The following is a 20,320-nucleotide window of genomic DNA, read 5'->3' on the forward strand; positions in this document are numbered from 1 at the left end:
GGAGTGCACCGTGTGACTAAAAACACAGCAAGGCAGCGTAGCGCGCCCCAAAGCAAAGAAGGGGCAGAGCGCAGCGCACGCCGGGCAGCCCCCGGCCACAAGCAGAGCGCTGGCGGGAGGCGCCCTGCCCGGCGCTGCGGCTGGCTGTATCGCACGGGAGACGCACGCAGCCCCCATGGCGCTGCCCCTGTCCGCGCGCCGTGATTGACGCGATGGAGCCTAGAGTGCCGCGCTGTGAGCCAGCAGCCCACGCGCCGTCAAGCCATCGACTGTCTGCAACAACGCCACCCCTCCCCCTGCCGGGTTCAGATTCTCCCGCCAACACGCCCCTGGGGGCGGAGACGTCAGAGGGGAAGGGCGAGGGCGCGCGGCGCCGGCCGCAGGGCGAGTCCACGAGGGCATCCAGGGAGGGGGGGTAGATAAACATGGCCCTCATAGTGCGAGGACTTGTGACCGTTCCGACTCCGAGTCGCCGCTTTACACTCAGGCGCCGATAGAGCGAGATCACTCCCCGGAATAAGGAGAGGGGGAGGGAAAGGGAAACTCTTCCGACTTGAGACAGCAGGTTCTTCTTCCATACACCCCTTTCCTCGATGGTCGGACCCTGGCCGCCCAGCTCCCGCGCGTGCGCTCTAATACCAGGCGCGGGAGCGAGCGCTCAGCTCGCCAGCCGCCGCTGCCGCAGTAGTCTCTAGTGCCAGTCTCCGCCGGCGGGAGTGGGACGCGGGAGGTGCGCGGCTCCGAGCGGCGTGAACTTCAGGCAGCCACAGCGACCCTCACCGCCGCCGGCCGTAGACCCAGCGCCGCCTCCCCCCTCCAACTCCGTTCCCGCCTAGCCACGGGCCCGAGCCTCCCGCGCGCCATGTCCTTCCGCCAGAGGAGCCCCCACAGCGGCTGCGGCGGCAGCGAGAGCAGGTGGGCGGCGGCGGCGGGAACAGGTGTCCTGGGCGCTGGGCCGGCGGCAGCAGCCTGGCGCGGGTAGTTAATGCCCGCCCGGGATGCCCTGACTGGGGGGAGGGGGTGACACCCATCTCCCCTCAGAGCGGCGGGGAAGCTTCCCGCCGAGTGACCCGGAGCTCGCCCGCCGCCTCCCTTTGCGGCGGGGCGGCCTAGTGTGAGCTCTCCCCTCTCCTCCCAGCCCCGGGAAGCCGAGGGCGCACAGGGCCCGGCCACTGCCCCCGGCTGATGAAAGCGGACCGGTGGGAGGGGGCTCACGTCTCGGGAACTGAAGCGCCACCCGGAGTCGGGGGCAAGCGTCGTGGCAGCGCTTGAGGGGAAGTAGGCGTCGGGCAGGGGGTGAGGAAACACGATCTTAGCGAGGGCTCCCGATGCGGGAGACATTGGGCGGGGGGTGCGGACTGGAGAGCACGGCCAGGTGTTCAGACCCTGCCCGGGAAAACAGCAGTTTCTAGAGTTGAGGGACAAAGAAGGGAAACTGCTAGATGTTGAATTTAGTTTCTTTCAAGGTGAAAGTGGTGCCTGCATGCTTCTTATTGCAACCTTTGTTGCGTTGTGGCTCTAAAAGAGAGCACTTTCTAAAGACTGATCTCTTTCCTTGCAGCCCACAACACCCAGCGCGTTGGTCTCAAGGAAGGAAACGCGGAGCAGATGGGAAACGCAGGAAGCAAAATAATACAGATTCGCCTGTTTTTGTTGATGAAAACAAGTATGGATCTTCTGACAACAGGTTGGACAGGTATGTTTAATGAAGGATTTGTCCATCGTGTATGCAGCTAAAACAGGCTTGCATTTCTAGTGCATGAGAAACAGTGGGGGTTGCCAGCCTTGCATTTTAGTTTTTACTGCCATGAAGATCTGAAGTTGATTTTTTTTCCTTTTACTGACATCACTAAAAATCTAATAAACAATACAATAATGTCACAATATTATAATCATATAATGGCAGCAGTAGAGGAAAGGTGGTAGGGCTGGAGGGATGAGAAGGAGAGGATGGGAAATGGGGACAAGGGGCAGGAGGAAGAAAGGCAGGAATGCTGTGCCAGGGGACGATGGGGAGGAGCGGCAGGGATCCTGCCACAGGCAGGATCGAGGGCTTCAGGGACAATGGTGCATCCCCCCTGGGAGTACACAGGGGCCCTGCCACGCATCTTCCTGGGGCTGCACCCTGGTGCTCAGCCTTGCTCCTGCTGCCACTGTGGGAGGCTCTGAGTCTGCTCCCAGCTAGCTGTGTGGCTTGGAGCATACCTGAGCTGGCTCTTGCTATCTGGCGGGCGGCACCGGCTCACACCTGCAGGAGAGCGCCCGGAGCCCTGGTCAGCTCTCCCCTCCCTGCTGTGCTGTGCCAGGGGGCTCTGTCCTCCGGTCCCAGTCCTTCCCCATGCTGGCTGGGCACTACCAAGCTGGGACTGGGAGAGGCACTTGAGGCAGTTGCTGCTCCCAGTTCTCCCTCAGTCGTTGGCGCCCCCTCCCGAGTCTGGCTCCCGGGACCATGGCCCCTTCATGCCCCTCCCACCTGTCAGTCCACCACTGCTGAGCCTCCACTGGAGGTAGCAGTAGCAGCTGGCCAGTAGGCCAGGGAGCCGGGCAGGCAGTCGGCAGCTGCGGTCGGTCAGCAGGTGAGTGCTCAGAGTGGGGCCAGGAGAGCTTGGGGCAGGCACCAGCTGGAGTGGGAGGACTCAGGAGAGCCAGCGGCAGGGATGTGCGCGGGGCAGGCGCTGTCCCTGGAATATATGGGCACTTGGGTTAGAGCCACTCACAGGTGGGTCTAGCAGTGGGACTGGTCCTGGCTCGAAGCTGGGGACTGGGAGGAGGATGCCCGGCACAGTACTGCCAGAGCTGCCCAAGTCCCACTCCCCGTGGGCCACTTCTGCTGGAGGCACAGCAACTACTGCAGGCGTCCGGGATGGCAGAGGGGCAGGATGGGGAGCAGGCGGTGGCGAGTGGCTGCTGATCTGTGGCTGGAGGAGGTGGTGGCGGTGGCAGCAGCAATTGGTGGAGCAGGGAGCTGGGCAGTGCTAGGGGCAGGCAGCAGGGCTGGGAGAGCTCGGAGCTGCTGCTCCCCGCAGGCTGGCTGGGACTCAGGAGGCAAGAGACTTGAGGGGCAGTGCATCTTCATAGACCACGACACCTGGCAGACCTCCTTCTGGATCGACCAAGTGGACACCGGTTCTATTTTTACAGACATTTTTATTTATTTACGGGTTCACGGACAGCAGTAAAACTGCACACTTTTTTACTGACTGTCCATAAATTTACACACAGTTGGCAACCCTGATTTTAAACTGATCAGTATGTTTTCACTTTCCAACCCTCACTTTTGATGCGTTACTATCTAGTAACCTTTTTGGGGGGAGGGGAGGACAGCTATTAAAGTACCAAGAACGTGTTAAAAACCAAGGAGTGAAAAACATTGCTTAGTGGATTTTTTTCTTTTTATCATAAAGCTACTTTCTGTGATGAATAAATAGACAAGTAGATGGGTGGTTCTTTTCTGCTCTTTTGTTTTTTGTTCACTTCAGAAAGTGCCTGAATCTGCTTTGCCAGAAAGCCTGAATCTGCTCAGCTTGCAGATAATTTAGCTTTGTGGGTATCATGTGACCTTATGGTTGAGATGAGTGAGCAGAAAAGAGGAAGTTGGGGTAGTGGCATGAGTTAAATCTCATGGGAGCCATTCCCAGAGCCAATTGCTTTAGGGCTATTGTAGGGAAGTAGGATGGATGCTTTCCAAGGAGCTACTTCTAGCTATGGAATCATATGTGCAGGGGATCAACTTGAGATCATACAGTGTTCCCTGTTCCGGCTGCTTCTGTTTGTCTTGACCCCCCAGATTGGGAAACATCGGTTGAGTTGCAAAATAGTCTGATAAATAAGAATGTTGGAATAAAATTAGAAAAGTTAAATTTGAACTGCATATTGGAAAATGTGTCCTCATGGTGAGGCATATTAGATTTTACAATAGTCACAAGGGAGACTGTGGCTTCATTGATTGACATATTTAAGATTGGTCTGGACAACATACTGTAATGACAGATCCAAAGTTTCATATTGTAGACTTATAGACTATAAGGTCAGAAGGGACCACTATGATCATCTAGTCTGATCTCCTGCACAACACAGGTCACAGAACCTCACCCACCCACTCCTGTAATAGATCCCTAACCAAAGACTGAGTTATTAAAGTCCTCAAATAATGATTTAAAGACCTTCAAGGTACAGAGAATCTACTGGCAAGTGACTTGTGCCCCATGTGCAGAGGAAGGCAAAAACCCCCCAGGGCCTCTGCCAATCTGCCCTGGGGGAAAATTCCTTTCTGATGCCAAATATGGTGATCAGCTAAACCCTGAGCATGTGGGCAAGACTCACCAGCCAAACACCTGGAAAGAATTCTCTGTAGTAACTCAGAACTCACTCCATCTAATATGCCATCACAGGCCTTTGGACATATTTACCGCTAGTAGTCAAAGCAGTCAATTGCCATATTAGGCTGTCCCATCATACCATTCCTTCCATAAATTATCAAGCCCAATCTTGAAGCCAGCTAGTTTTCTGCCCCCACTGCTCCCCTTGGAAGCCTGTTCCAGAACATTAGTCCTCTGATGATTAGAAATCTTCATCTAATTTCAAGTCTAAACTTCCTGATGGCCAGTTTATATCTATTTGTTCTTGTGTTCATATTGGTGCTGTATTTATAGAGAGCAATCATATCTCAGCCTTCTTTTGGTTAGACTAAACAAGTCAAGCTCTTTGAGTCTCCTCTCATAAGGCAGGTTTTCCATAAGATCATCTTATAGCCCTTCCTTGCACCTGTTCCAATTTGAATTCATATTTCTTAATATGTGAGACTAGAACTGCACACAGTATTCCGCATGAGATCTGACCAACGCCTTGTATAATGGTACTAACACCTCCCTATCTCTACTGGAAATACCTCGCCTGATGTATCCTAGGACCACATTAGATTTTTTCATGGCCACATCACATTGGCGGTACATAGTCATTCTGTGATAAACCAATATGCCCAGGTCCTCCTCCTTCCTCTGTCGCTTCCAACTGATGCATCCTCAGCTTATAGCAAAAACTCTTATTAGTCCCTAGGTGCATGACCTTGCACTTTCCACTATTAAATTTCATCCTATTTCTATTGCTCCAGTTTACAAGGTCATCCATATCTTGTATGATATCCCTGTCTTTCTCTGTATTAGCAATACCTCCCAACTTTGTGTCATCTGCAAACTTTATTAGCACACTCCCACTTTTTTGTGCCAAGGTCAGTAATAAAAAGGTTAAATAAGATTGGTCCCAAGACCGATCCCTGAGGAACTCCACTAGTAACCTCCCTCTAGCCGGACAGTTCACCTTTTGGTATGACCCGTTGTCTCCCAAGTCTGTAGTCTGATGCAGGTCTGTGAGTTCTGCAGCAACTCTAGAGCTTGGTTACATGAAAAAGCAATTAAGTAAACAAAGGTGGAAAAAATCCACCTTGCTGAAACAGCCTTTCTGTGACAGTTAAATTATATTAGTCTTTTTTTTTCTCCCTAATCTGTGTAGTTGAATTGACTCATTTTAAAAAAAATCCGATAGCCATGATACACACCAAGCATGGCTGTATTGGTTTGAATTCAGATGCCTGGAAAAGCCCCTAGAAACATTAGAAGAATCCTGAAACTGTTTCTGTAGGTCACAGAGACGTACTTTGCAGATTGCCAATTGCCTAAGGATAGGTAAGACCTTGTGAAAATTGTGATTTCAGACTATGTGGGAATTGTGAAATAAGCCCAATTCCATGATGCTTTCCAACAGCTGGGAGATGGAAGCCAGCATCCCTGCTTCTGCCTCCCCACTGAGGGCACATCTCCTAGGGGAGAAGTTACCAGGGCAATCCCATCCTGGAGAGGGCAGGGAAATAGCAGGCTGGCCCTATCCCAGGGGGAGGTCTTTCTCCAGTGACCAAGGTCCCAGGCTGCTGCTGTGCTTCCTGTCTGACTGGCAGGGAGAGGTGTGGGGGGCTGGCACTGACAAGGTGGCTATTAGGAGTCCTGGCCTAATCCACCCCGCAGTGACCCATAGAGGCCCAGGTGAGACCCCATGGTACTGGCTGGTGAGGAACTGAATGGGTCCACCATATACCCCACCGTAGCCAGCGTAGTAGCCGCAATGGCTTGGAACATGAGCAGGTGTGTGAGGGACTCCAGCAGAGCTATTGACGTGGGGAGATGGATCCCAGTCTCAGCTCCTCATTAGCTGGCACTGCAATGTCTCCCCTGGACTTGCTGGGAGTTAAAAAAATTGTGATCTGTTTCAGGGTGCTCTAATAGTGTTGCATCAGCAGAGTGATGAACTAGATTACCTGATTTTTACCATACACCACTCTCCTGGAGTCTTGTGCACAATTTTGGACACCATATTATGGGAAAGATATACAGCTCCCTAGATTACAGGACTATACAGCCCCCTAGTTAGCAGTAACTAGGAAAACAAATCCAGAAATATACTCAGCAGCATTTAGGCAAAATGTCAGATCTGCTGCTTGTAGTGGCTTTTAATGTACTATAAAGCATGCTATTTTTTCCCTTCCCTACCTTACAATGTGTAGTTTTTGTTTAACTTCAGAGGCCAGGATTATAAATGAGAAACTACACTAATTGAAATGTGGTTTTATTTTGAAAAGTTCATTGTTTGTGTTCCATTTCAAGGTCTTAGCTGTGCTCCTTTTACAAGGAAGATGTTTCTTAGCATCTGACCCTGCAAACTCAATTTAGCAGTTGAAAATCAAGCTTTGTTTGTGGCTTGTCTATTGTTGGCAGGCCAGATTCTCTCACCTGTGCATCCCCATTGCCTTAGATTACACTTGCATGACCCCATTATCAGCTCTGCAGATAATTTGTTGATGCAGAAACCATAATAGGATACAATACTCTCCTATAGCTGTGTCATGCTGTCTGAAGTGGCTCATAATTGGGAGTGCCTATCTCAGGTCAGACTGTCGGAAAACGGGCAGAACCCCAGGTATGGTATGGTGGTATGTTCTATAATTAGATTTCACCAAGCCAGTAACAAATGTGAACTCCTGGATTACTATATCAGTCTTATGATGGAGTCACAGACAGTCCCCTTATCCTCTCTAGTCTATGATGCCACCAGACAAACTGAACTTTGCGATAAAAGGTTACTAAAACCCAAAATCACACCACATCAGGTTTCTCCCAGTCTGAAGAGACCAGTCACTTACTCCAGATCTTAAACCAAAGACAACACTGGCAGCCATTTCTATAGTAAACTATGTATAGGTTTATTAGCTAAGAAAAAAAAATGAGTTATTGAGAGGTTAAAACAAATAAAATAACAGATAAATCACAGTTTGTAACTGCAGATGGTAGCAGTGATGTAATAAACTGCCAGTTTCCCAAAAGCCTTTCAGGGCTACCTAGAATACATCTGGGGATCTCCATCTTCTTGTTCAGTTATTCTGCCCTATTTGAATCCAGAGATGATGGCTCATTTCTTGAATCCATATTTATAGCTCCTTTATACAGAAAGCAAACTGAAATTGTGTCTACCCATGTGGGCTTTTCCCTTGATGACCATGCTTGATGAATGCACCTAGACTTCTGACTTCCAGCCATATACATAGTGGTCACTTGCCTTGAAATCCTTCATTAGCATTTCACAAGATTTCCTTGATGTGTAATTTAGTTACCAGAGTATTTACCATATTAATGTTTTTTACTACTTTATGACAGGAATAGATAAGTGAAAACAATACCAGCAACATTCCACTAGTTTTCATGAGGTTTAAACATCTAAATACATGCTTCTACATCTAACAATTATTTTGATCTACACAAGTGAATTGACCTGAATACACTCTAGCACAGAGGTCCCTAAACTGGGGCATGCCCTCCTAGGGAGGTGCAGAGAAATATTCGGGGGAGTACAGCAGGGCCCAGGCCAGCCACCACAGGGGGTAGGGAAGGAGTGCCACCCAGTCCCGCTCTGCCCCGAGCTTGGCTCCGGCCCGGTCACAGCTCCTGGCCCTGACTGTTTCCCTGCTCCCAGCCCCAGTTGGGAGGAGGTGCGGATGGGGTAAGGACAGGTGTGGGTTAAAGTTTGGGAACCACTGCTCTAGCATAGCCTAGTCAGCCAGCATCACAAGCTATGCTAGTTTTGCAATAACAGGATTGAAACTTTGTAGACCTTTTTAGTCCTGCACATAGATATGATTGGATACACATAAGGAATAAATTGAGTGAAGTATTTAAAAATACTTTAAATAATCATCAAATTAGAGATTAATTAGGTGTAGGAATTGGGATAAAATTCCAGTTTTCATGTAGAGATTATTTTTCAGCTTTACAACACCAGAAGGTCCGGGGCACTTTTCAAGATGTTCAGACTGGGGAACTGCTGTTGAAGAAGATGAAATGAGGACCAATGTTAATAAAGAAATTGCAAGGTACTATTGGTAATATATGATTGGTGTTGCAAGAGAGTCCTGTAAGCAAGGGGGAAATGAATTGGCTTTACCTGTTCTTGTAGAGTCATAGCTGCTTTTTTACCTTCAGCCTATAGCAGTACACTAAAGAAATATCACTTATGGCTGTCATGTGCAGGCACAAGTTCTGACTGTCATTTCCAGGGCAACTTAGATTTAGAAATATGGTAAAAGCAGGGTTGATAAAAATCAATTAATTAAAAAAAAAAAAAAATCAGAAAAATACTATTTCTCTCTCTCATTTAAAAAATAATTTACAATTAAATCTCACCACAAACATGCTAAACCTATACTTAGTCTCATAAAAATGAATTAATGGCTCTAGTCTGTCCAGCCTAACTACCAGCTCTTGCTTCTTGAAAGTTCTGGGCTTTCAGTTTCTGTTTCAGTTTCTGTTTTTCAGCAGACTAAAATCACATGTGCAAAGAAAGACACAGGCTGGTTAGGATTGTTCTGTGCTTATGTGCTAGTGGAGCTGGACCAAGCAAAGCAGAGGAGTTAGTTAAGACACTGTCTTAAAGACACAGACACAAAGGATGGAGGCAGTATAGAAAGGAACAGTGGAGTGGACTGGAAAGAAAAAGGGAACACATTAGTCAGTATGCACACAGCTTCCTATATTCCCCCAAACTTTTGCCACAGAAAAACTGTCGTGGCTTCTAGGTGTAAGAGAGACCCCATCTGGGAATATTTTGAAGAAATTCCTTCCCTGGGTAAAAAGGAAAATGTGTCAAGTGTAAGCAGTGCAAGAAGATGATGCAGGGCCTAATTGCAAGAATGAAACATCATAATGAAAACTGCTTATTGGGAGAAAATGATGTGGATGAAGATGTGGATATGTCTGAACAACAATATGGATCAACTGGTTAGGAACTTAAATAATTCACTTTGCAATGCACCATTCTTCAAGACTCTCTCTATGCCTTTTAGTATAAGTGTGATTTAACAAGTAAATTACCAAGCTGTTCGCTATGTTGGATGTTGCTAGAAAAAAAGTTTAGCTTAGCTAATCCTTATGGCTTGTTTTATTAGCTAACTAGGTTTAGAATCTATCACCCAAGTATACGGTACAGAAAACTGCAGTAAGAGAAATCTAGAGTTGCCAGTTGCCACTGGGTGCCATTTTCTTATTTTATATTACATAATTCATGCCACTTATTTTGGAGCATATGGCCACAGACCATAATGGTGATGCCACAAGTCTGTTCCCTATTTTACTTCAGCATAACTCAGCTTTCCCAAGGGAACCCCATCCTATACTTGTTTTCTCAAAAAACAGAAGTGCCAGTGAGTTCTATGGGGCTTACTCCAAAATTAAGTGCACTCTAAGTGCAGTCAGTCTTAGCTTTTTTGGTAATTTGGTATCAGATCTGCATCCTTGCTGAAATAAATGTAAATTATTAACTGAATAACAGAAGAATGACTATTCAAAAATGATTTTGAATATTGTTTCAAGATCCCATTTAAGCATAAGAGACTTTGACTGTGACTATTTGCAACTACTTCACACTCATCCATTGGTATTTTTAGTAGCAGTGCTGCAACTAAACATATTTCAGACAACAAAGTAGCAGCAGCAAGCAAAAGATTTCAGTCATCCAGTAAAACCACCACCACCACCATGAATGGGTTTGTAGTAAGTGAGGTGATGTATTCCTTTAGAAGGGTGACCAACATCACAGAACTGCCAACAGTCTAACAGATTGATTGGCTTGCTGTGGGATTGACTGTCTTTGAACTTCATCCCATCCACTACTCATCTGTCTGCATGGGTAATGGCTGTGATAAGACTTAAGAGGAGAGAGAGTTTTGAAAGCTGAATCTTCAGATTCCAAAGGAGAGATGAAGAACCCATTTCCATAGTGGTAAAATGTTTACCCTGCGCATATGATTTGGTTATTGAACTTCATCAATGATTCATAGACTTTAGATGATCATGATGGTCCCGTCTGACCCACCTGCACATTGCAGGCCACAGAACCTCACCCATTCATTCCTGTAATAGACTACTAACATCTAGCTGAGTTACTGAAGTTCTCAAATCATGTTTTAAAGACTTTAGGTTACAGAGAATCCCATCATTCACAGTAGTTTAAACCTGCAAGTGATCCATGCCCCATGCTGCAGAAGAAGGCAAAAAACCCCCAGGGTCTCTGCCAGTCTGACCTAGGGGAAATTTCCTTCCTGATCCCAAATATGGCAGTTGGTTAGATCCTGAGCATGTGGGTAAGACCCACCAGTGAGAGAGTGTGGCAGTGAAGGTGAATATTAATAGAGGTTACATTAATTTTCAGTGGAAACAATTTATGAAAGTAACCTACATTTTTCTGTATATTTTAAACAAACATTTACACTGAATAAATTGTCTTCTCTAGATACAAAAGAAAGCTCGTGATAAATGAATTTGGAAGAGAAAGGAAGTCCTCTTCTGGAAGGTAAGTGTAAATTCATCTCTGGAGATCTGTGGAAAAATATACAGTAGTTACTTTTAAACTTCTTGCATGTCCATGATTTCCTTGTTGTAAATAGTCAGTTTGAAGTAATTTGTTTTAACAAGTTCGTCTTGTAACATGCTAATTCAACAAAATCTTGAGCAGCCATTTCAGAAATAAACTTAATCAGTGCAGCAGGATTTCTGTAGCAGTGTGGGTTTGTGTGTTCTAGTATTCACAAGAACATAGTGCAATTCAACTCCCAATCTAAATATTTTTTCTTTAGTTCTGATTCAAAGGAATCCACTGTAGCAGTAGAGCTTGAAACAGATGAAGTGGTTCTGATGAGAAGGCAAAAACAGATAAATTATGGAAAAAACACAATTGCATATGACAGATACATTAAAGAAGTTCCAAGGTAAGTTTCATTGGTGTATTACAAATATGTGAACATTGTGCATGCCTGCTTCTTCATATTTGGTTACTTATTACATTTTGTTTATAGACCAGACTTCTTGGGTGGAGGAGGGAGAAATCTGAGCTGCACAATAGTCAAGCAGCTTAACTGGCTTGAATACCTGCATGGGTTTAAAACCAACCCAAAAAATTCTGAGAATAGGATTTAATAGGCTTCCAGTATTAGACAAATTCAGTCATTTTAAAGATGATTTGAAAAGTTATTGAGGAATTTTCATGAGTTTTCTGAATAAATAGGTGTCATCGAGTTCCAGGAGTCCATCCTAGGACTCCAAATAAATTTAAGAAGTACAGCCGTAGGTCCTGGGACCAGCAGATCAGACTGTGGAAGGTTGCTTTGCATTCTTGGGACCCTCCTGCTGAAGAAGGAAGTGACTTGCAGGCAATGTATGTATTGATCAAGCAGTTTATATTCTAATATATTACAGTTCCTTTAGAAAATGACTCTATCATCTGACTCATCTGCTGAACATTTTAATTTATTAATCTACAGCTTTTTCAAAGTGATTAAAGCAGTATTAAGTGTTCACACCTTATATACTTTTCCATTTTTAGCTAAGTTCCCCAGACCAATTCAGTACACCTTCAGTCAAAATATGTAAGGCTCACCTGGCTCTCCATATTTAGCGAGTCTGTGGCTTCCACCTGCATTGTCACCACAATAAGTTCTGTTCCAAGTCCTTCAGGTTCCCTTTTGCCATACTCGAATGCTGTATCTTAGTAAACCCAAAAAGCTGCTACTAAGGGCTTGAAGGCTCAGCCTATCAGAACCTAAAGCCCATAATCTAGTCAATAGATTAAATAAACCGCACTGTCACCGTTACTTCATAGCTGAAGCCCTGTTCAAGCACAAGAAAAATTGGCAGAGTTTTCCATAATGACAGAAGTTACTAGGTCTATCTCATGTTCAGTATGGTATAAATGAGTGATATTCAGACGGAAGCTCCTGAGCCACAAGTGGCTTTTTGCAGCACGATATTAAAACACTGTAATTTAATTATTAACCAATCAGGATGCTTTTACTATATTATTAACCAATTGTAATTGATAAAATAATACTTGGTCAGTCATTTTGCTGTGAGAATTATATATAAACTAAATATTTCCTCTTTCATATTATTTAAATATAAATATAGAGTACTGTAGTAAATGAAACAGCAAATTCCCACTGCTGTGGCTCTTTTGGGTAATGTTGATTGCTAATTTGGATCCTGAACCGCTGAGGTTGGAGTATCACTGGTATAAATAAAACAAAGCAATTGAGGCATTGTTGCAATGCCATGGCAAATTAGGGCAACAAAAGATTGTGCCTCCATATTAGTGGGATTTTTAAATACGTTTTTGCATTTTGCTACAATAAAGTGGGGTATGGAAGGTGTAAACTTTTCTTTAAAAAAAAAACAAAAAACATGTAATATCTGAATCTTCAGATAAGTAAGGGTTAGAATGAGTTACACCATCTTGACTTTTTTCTTTTGTTTGAAATTTAGATTGCATTGATGTCCCAACCTGTCTTTCAAATCTTGCAGATTCTCTTGTAGTACCCTATAAAGGGAAATGCCATGCCAGCAGGGGAGGCAGCCTTTACTTCAGCAGTATGTGGGACAGTCCTCTATGGAAATCCTTGCCCAGCCTAATAGACTAGTGAGAAGCGAGGGTAGGAATGCAAGGTATTAAGGACTACTCTCTAAGGGAACAAAAGCTGATCACGTGATTGGAAGCAGTCCTGGAAAGGTCTAGCTAGTTGTCTTACAGGTAACATGAGTGATGAGCTCTACACACAAGATCCTACCCCTTTGAAGTAACTTCTCTTCATTTTACTAGCCCCTCAAGGGGTGATGGTGCCAAGTCCCACTGAGGCAGAGGGAGGAAAAGGGCTGGCAAGGCTATCCTCTCATTCTAATAGCAGCCCAAAAGTGTAAGTGCAAGAGACTTCAGGAAGGTCAGGCATGGAGACCTCTACTGAGATGGCTGATTTCATTGACATGTAGACAAACAGCCTTTTAGTCTCTAGGATGAAACAAATCCTTTGACTCTGCAGGGCTATGAAAATGGGATGTTCCCTAGCTCTGCAGGTTTTGCTGCTTAAGAGCTTTTTGACAGGAACTGCCTACTTGCCCTTTCAGTTGTAAGGGGAATTGTCTGATATTGGCAGTGGTGAGAAGATAGTTTTCTGAAACAGACAAAATGGATATGGCCCCATGTGATCTAAATTTAAGTAGAAATGCAGCTTCACAAAGGCTCAAGATTAATGTTATTCTGACCTTCACATTTCTAAAGTCTTAGTGTGGGGAAATGGAGCATACCATACTTAAAGTTGAAAACCATAGTTTTCAATTGAGCTGTGTTGGAGCTGTCTTAGATTGTAGGAGAGGTAGGTAATGTTTAGTGTGTTAGGGTGGAACCGAATTTTAACAAGTTCCTAAAACAGTATGTCCCAACCCCTTTATCCTGAGACACACAATTCAGCTACACTTTTTCAATCACAGAGGAATTCACTCTGCTCTCTTCCTACTATATTTGCCTTCCATAATTCTTGCTCACAAGTATCAGTATCACAGTAGAACCTCAAGAGTTATGAACACCAGAGTTACAAACTGACTAGTCAACCACATACCTCATTTGGAATTGGAAGTATGCAATCAGGCAGCAGAGACCCTCTTCCCTCCCCCCCCCCCAAAAAAAAAAAAAAAAAAAAAAGGCAGTACTGTGTTAAAGGTGAACTTTTTTTTAAAAAAAAGGAAAGTTTAAAAAAAAAACTGACAAGGTAAAGAAACTGTTTCTGTGCTTGTTTCATTTAAATTAAGATGTTTTAAAAGCAGCCTTTTTCTTCTGAATAGTAAAGTTTAAAAGTTATATTAAATCAATGTTCAGTTGTAAACTTCTGAAAGAACCATAGCGTTCTGTTCAGAGTTAGAAATATTTCAGAGTTACAAACAACCTCCGTTCCCTAGGTGCTCATAACTCTGAGGTTCTACAGTACTACGTTTGACAATTCAATGCTCTTCAGTCCCATGGAGTATAACTTAGTCCTTAACACTTATCCTGTTCTTTCCCGATAGCTTGATTATAGGCCTAGCTAGTCCCAGCAACTCCTCAGCAGTGTTCTTGCTGTCCACTGCTAGGGCTTCGTTGCTCTCAGTGGTTCCACTTGTGGTGTTCTTGCCACTACCTCATGTACAGGTGACATCCTGCTCTCATTCATTCTGTTCGCTTCAGACATTGAAAGAGGACATTGAAGGTAACACTTAAATGGTGGCTAGATTCCTGCTCATTTGAATCTGTTGGATATTGGCAGTGTGGATCAGTAGTCCCAAAGATTATGTAACTCATTATTTTGGGTGGTTTCAGGTGTACTTTGTATGCAGTCTTTTTAGCCATGCAATAGAAGAATAAAACAAAGGCTTAATCTAAGGAAATGGAACACAAAGGCTTATCTTCCTGATTAAATCAGGAAAGGACTGGAAGATAAAGGGCAAAATTTATCCTGTTAAGGATTTGTTACCTTAAAGTTAATTGCTTTGTGGGACTGATTTGTGCTTGTCTGTATTGAGCTGGCTCGTTATAATCTAATATTAACTTTGTGGAATTAAACTCCACAATATCAGTGTGTGTAATGTAAATAGTTTTAAAGATTGGAGACAATACATAAAATGATAAGAAAAAAATGTGAATGACTTTCTCAAATTTGCAAAACTATACTAATGGGATATCAATTAAAATGGAAGATTAATAATCAGGCAAAACCAGTTTTTCCAAATATTTTATAAGTTGTGATTTCCATCATTAGTAGTGTTTTGCCTGCTTGTCTCAAGCTGAGGGCAGTACCAAATAATGGAGGAGGATGTCTTCAATCCATACAACTCTGACACGTAATTAAAATTATAATTTGGTTGACTGGTAAAACCCAAAGTACAGTGTGAGGGACAGTACAATTTAAATGAGTAAAAGCCATGGAACTCAATTATGGGTTCCCAAAGCAACTAATAGTCCCCGAAACTTGGATTTAAGTGACTTGCTCAGCATCACATAGGAAGATTTGTAGAGGTGGGATAGAACTGAGCTGTCCCATGGCATTTGCCTGCCTTCATCACAAAGCGATCTTTTTCCCTTCCTGCAGTCCCCTGCCTTATTCTCTATATATTTTCCCACTTCTACAGTGAATGAGACGGATCCTACAAACAGCATCATTCACTACACAACCCTCAGTACCATTCTGTGCACTGTATGAGGCTGTGACAGTTGTGGAAGAAATAGTATGTGATCATGCAATTAAAGGTTGTAGCAATGTGTATACACAAGGGGGCTGAATTAAGGATCTCTGTGCAACCTACATTGTTATTTCCTAACTTAAGTGCTGGACTGTAACAGCACCATCATGCACAGTTGGTAGGCATTAAATCCTGAACCTTTGGTTCAGGAGCACAGCTTAAGCTACAGGATTGATTACATTAGCTGGTAGCAAGAGAGAATTATCCCTGGGAAAACGGACTGCTGGGATCATGTGCTGTGTTTGGGGGGGATTTATTTGCTGTTGGCGAGGGGGAGGGAATTTCTTCTCCCCCAGGAGGAAATTAAGAGCATAGTCATTTTTAGCTTTTTTTAAAAAAAAAAGCTGATTTATTTGAGCCCAGGAAACACCCAACATTTCTGAAGTATGGGTCTCTCCAGAAATGGGAACCCGTGCTTTCAGAAAAATCCTAAAGCCCTTTTTTACTTGAATCCATAATTTGATCTGAAAATAAATTAGTTTCTAGCCCATGCCTTGGTTGTGTGGTAGGTATCAAGAGGGTGAGACATCTCCAAGATGGCAGGTACACCCTCCTTTAGCAATATCTAGCTCTTAGATTGCACATTTCATTAGTTGATCTCAAAATCCTTTTTACAGGAGGACAATATCCTCATTTCCCAGGGAAAGCTAGGGCACAGAGGCAAAGGTACCCGCTTCTGGGTTGCGGGAGCAAAGTACAGGCTGTCTTCCTTTTGAAGGCCTTGTCTACACTAGATCTTTTTCTCTAAAAGTTCATTGACTATCAACAGTAGTAACAGTGGAATGCTAGAATAAACAAGGTGCTAGTAATTTACTGCCATGCTGTCTAAACAAGTTCTGAGCAGAGCTAGATGACACTAATTAAAATGCCAGTGGGCATTCAAAGCTAGCTTTCCTTCTGTGGCAGCAGCAATGGGAATATTTAAGAAGCTGCCTAAATACCCTATTGAACAAATCGGGGAGTGTCTAAATATATCAAAAAAACCAAAGGCAGCTACCAGAAGATGTAGGAGGAGAAATCTCTTCATTCACCAACCTCACTTAACTCAGGGGAGCCAGATTTTTCTTTGCTACATCTTCCTGGGGGATAGCTGCAGGCTGCTGGCAAAACTGTTGTTCTCAGGCTGCTACAAGCATCCTCACTAGTTTCTATTACTGCATATTGGAGGCACTCAGAGTTGATACTCATCCTCTCACCAATGGATGATACCTTTTCTGGTACTTCCTCCAAAGTTAGACTGGTTCCTAGAAAAACAGCTACAACTCACTGTGTAAATTGGTAGACCCCTGCTTTGATCTCTTGCTCCAGATATAGTAAGAGCACACCGATCATTTCTAGTATTAGCAACTGAGGTTTTAGGTTAAAAGAACTTTGCTTCTCTTTAACATGACTTTTGTGGGTGAGACATTCTTTTGTGAGTGAGATTCATGGTGAGTCACTTCAAACAGATAAACTTACAAAAAAAATTGACCTCTATTGAAAAGAAGACCTAAGATTATGAATTCCTAACGTTATGCACCAAGCAATGCAGAATATTTTATCAAATCTGAGTGCTGCATGCTGTGAATTCTCTAAGTGACAAGGCTGTAGGAATCACACACAAAGACTGCATCATTGGGAGACTTTAACTTGTCTAAACCACTGAATTATGTCTCTGAATTGTTTTGATTTTATAGTACTCCTGTTGATCTCGGTGAGATGGAGACAGAATCCATAGGAAGTAATTCTACTGAATCTCAAGCAAGCTCTCAAGACAATTATGTAAGTAAAATTTTGTCATAACTATTCAACTAATCTATGTTGGAAGTTAATAATCAACTTTTGCTACTTTACATAGTCAGCATTTCCTAAAGTGAGGTTGTGCTCCCCCAGACTAGCCAGCGATGTGTGAACAAACTACTTAATTATTCTCCAGAGTCTGAGTTTTCATTTAAAGGTTCTAGCTGTAGGGTTGTGAAGAAATTCTTTAAAATATTACCTGGGTATAACTAATCTAGCAATATTTGCCTGAGTTTGCAGAAAACCTCAAACAGTACTTCAGTAGGTACTAACTCAGCTGCCATTGAAGATACTTTAAATGTTAACATTAATAAATATTTCACTTTTTAAAACATGTAAGAAAAGGGGAAGATGTCATGTGAAATACCCAACATGAGTGGCTCAACAAATCATGTATGTCTTTAACAACACATTAAGATTGAAATGGGGCATAAGACTGTGAGTCAGTCGTGGAGGTCATGGATTCCGTGATTTTATGAGACTTCCAAGACTTCCTCAAAATTCCACTATTTCAGCTCCTGGGCTCCAGCTTCAGCCAATGGGTGGCAGACAGTTGCTATGTTTGCTACTCCCTAACATCGGCCCTGTGTACATTTCCATGATTTGTTTATCTCTTGCATCCTGTCTTGACTTTCAGTAAAAAGACCCATGCCAAAATCATAGCCTTGGGCATGATTGGTCTAATTTTCCTAAAAAGGCCTCAGCTTTCAGAAGTCTGGGTAACACTGAGGTAATCTAAAATGTTGTGATCTCCTGAGTGAAAAACAGCAGTACAAGAAGATCTAGCACTCGGTACAGTCTTGCTTCCAAGTCTCTGCTGCTTCTGATGTAGTTATGTTTTATAGAGTTTTAGTATTCATTTGAGATGGATCACATACAGTGGTGCAACATTCCAAGGGCAAACTCTTAAAAAAGATAGTGTATGTTCAAGCATTCACTAATACTATTTTATTGAAATTGGTCTGGATATGCTTTTAACACATCACATCTGATACTTTAGTGAAAATAGGAAGGTTTAAATGAAATATAGAGATAATGGCATATGAAGATGAAATATTAAATAGATGAGGTGCGCATTGACCTTAATTTCTTAATCACTAATGTAATTTTTTTGTTCTAGGATACCTTTTCTGGCACTCCCACCAAAGTTAGACATGTTGACTATCAGGTGGAAGGTGAATTTGACCTGGAGGCATGTTTGAATGAGCCACTTAAAGACTTCAGTACTGTGAGCTAAATGGTGCTCTGTGCAGGCTGTTTTAAGGAAAACATCCTTTTAAAAATTTGTGAAATAGCCTGATATTTTCAAACTGGATGTTATTCCCAACCTGTCAGTAGTGCAGAAGCTTAAGCAAGTTAAAGGGATGTTCCCTAATTTATGGTCTATGTATTTTCTGGACCAAATATGTGTAAAGAATAGAACTTCAGTTGTGTAACTTCCTGTTTGATTTGTAATTTATGTGTATCAGATGGTTTTATGAGACTACTTTTTATAATTATTCAGAAGATGGAACTTTTCATAGAAAGGAAAAAAAAAAAAGGCATCCAAAGGCAACATTACTGCCGTCCAGCAAACTTAATTCTGTAAAACTTTAGGTTGTCATTCATTTCCCCATAAATTAGTTTTTTGCTTACATGCTCTGTAGGCAGTTCACAGAGCAATTTATCCACAGAACAGGATATGCGGGGGTGGTTTGAGATTTTGCACGCTGCCCTGCCACTGTGAGAGCCAACTCTACTGCAAACCCTGCTTCTAGGGGGCGAGGGTAATCTAAATTCAGTGCCAGTTGAATCCATGGTGTCTCAACAGATACATGAAATATTTTTCAGTTTAACTACAATGACCTGTGACAACTTCAGCTCATTATTGATCTGGACCTGATACTTGAACTTTTGATCTAGAAGTGTGGGGGGCTCTGTCTTTGTTTCCAGAATCATCCAGTTTGTAACTTGCCTTTTGATTTCCTTTAATTGGCAACAGTATTTGTGTAAGTGCTTTTTCCACATTACAAGGTTTTTCTTTTGTCTGATTTATTTTAAAGTAAAGTCCTTTAATTTACAAAAGCTTATTTTGTAATGGTGGTTAGTACTATATTGGAATTATGGAAAGGACATAGCATGTAAGTTAAATGGGGTTTCAGTTTATAAAAAAAAAAAAAAATCTGAAGTGTGGCGGTGATGCATTAAGAAGCTGTAGCCTAAAATTGGTGTATGTAAATAGTTATGGATAGGCATAACTTGTCTAAGACCTACAGAAAAACACAGTATATCTACGGAGAATGTTTGATTTGTATTCACTGTTTTTAATGTAAAACTGTTGTAAATGATATCTTTGTACAGACATTCTGCTGAAAGCAGTTAATGTTTCTATTGCTTTTGTATGGGACACTTGATAAAAAAAATAAAAATACATGCGTCTTGACTTGTAAATATCATTTCATACTTAATTATTTTTCTCATAAAATGTTTTCCTTATGGAGGTAATAAGAATGAGATGCTTGAGCTGTCCTCAAAATGACAATCTAGCAAAGTCTTAGATGCACACTATGCCTAGGAATAGTATGACTGCTAGGTATGTTAGGGAGGGAGGTGGTCTAGAGAGCAGGGCATGTGACATGAGATGAGTTCCCTCTCTATCTCTGTCCCCCATTATATATGATACTGGGGTGGGGGAAATGTGGAGTGTGACTTTACCATTCCGTAAAATGGAAATTCCTGCTTCCCAGGGTGTGTGATGAGGATTGAAGTTTAATATAAAGTTCTGAGTATTTTTATTCACAGCCAGTACTAGGCTGTCATGTCATAGTGGCTGTTCAGGAAACATCCAAAGAGCAAGAGCTGGTAACACAACACCGAGAAAAGAACCCTAAGAGACTGGATCTGTTCAGCAGAGAAGGCTACTCTGCCAG

General features: G+C 43.1%; 1 protein-coding gene across 2 annotated transcripts; it reads left to right on the forward strand.

The window, feature by feature from the left end:
- The first annotated feature begins 531 nt into the window (after window positions 1–531).
- On the forward strand, window positions 532–19,841 carry SLBP (stem-loop histone mRNA binding protein). 2 transcript variants are annotated; one of them, XM_067567682.1, is made up of 8 exons: window positions 532–915; window positions 1,562–1,696; window positions 8,309–8,413; window positions 10,828–10,887; window positions 11,171–11,302; window positions 11,599–11,748; window positions 17,309–17,393; window positions 18,532–19,841. In XM_067567682.1, exons 1-8 carry the CDS (start codon window positions 863–865, stop codon window positions 18,646–18,648), a joined length of 837 nt encoding a protein of 278 aa, XP_067423783.1. In that variant the 5' UTR covers window positions 532–862; the 3' UTR covers window positions 18,649–19,841. The 2 variants fall into 2 exon arrangements, with proteins under 2 accessions (XP_067423783.1, XP_067423784.1); XM_067567683.1 differs by lacking the exon at window positions 8,309–8,413.
- Window positions 19,842–20,320: the final 479 nt, after the last annotated feature.

Source organism: Emydura macquarii, unplaced genomic scaffold (genome assembly GCF_026122565.2).
Source record: "Emydura macquarii macquarii isolate MOO-44397 ecotype Brisbane River unplaced genomic scaffold, CSIRO-AGI_Emac_v2 contig_2795, whole genome shotgun sequence".
NCBI classification, from domain to species: domain Eukaryota; kingdom Metazoa; phylum Chordata; order Testudines; family Chelidae; genus Emydura; species Emydura macquarii.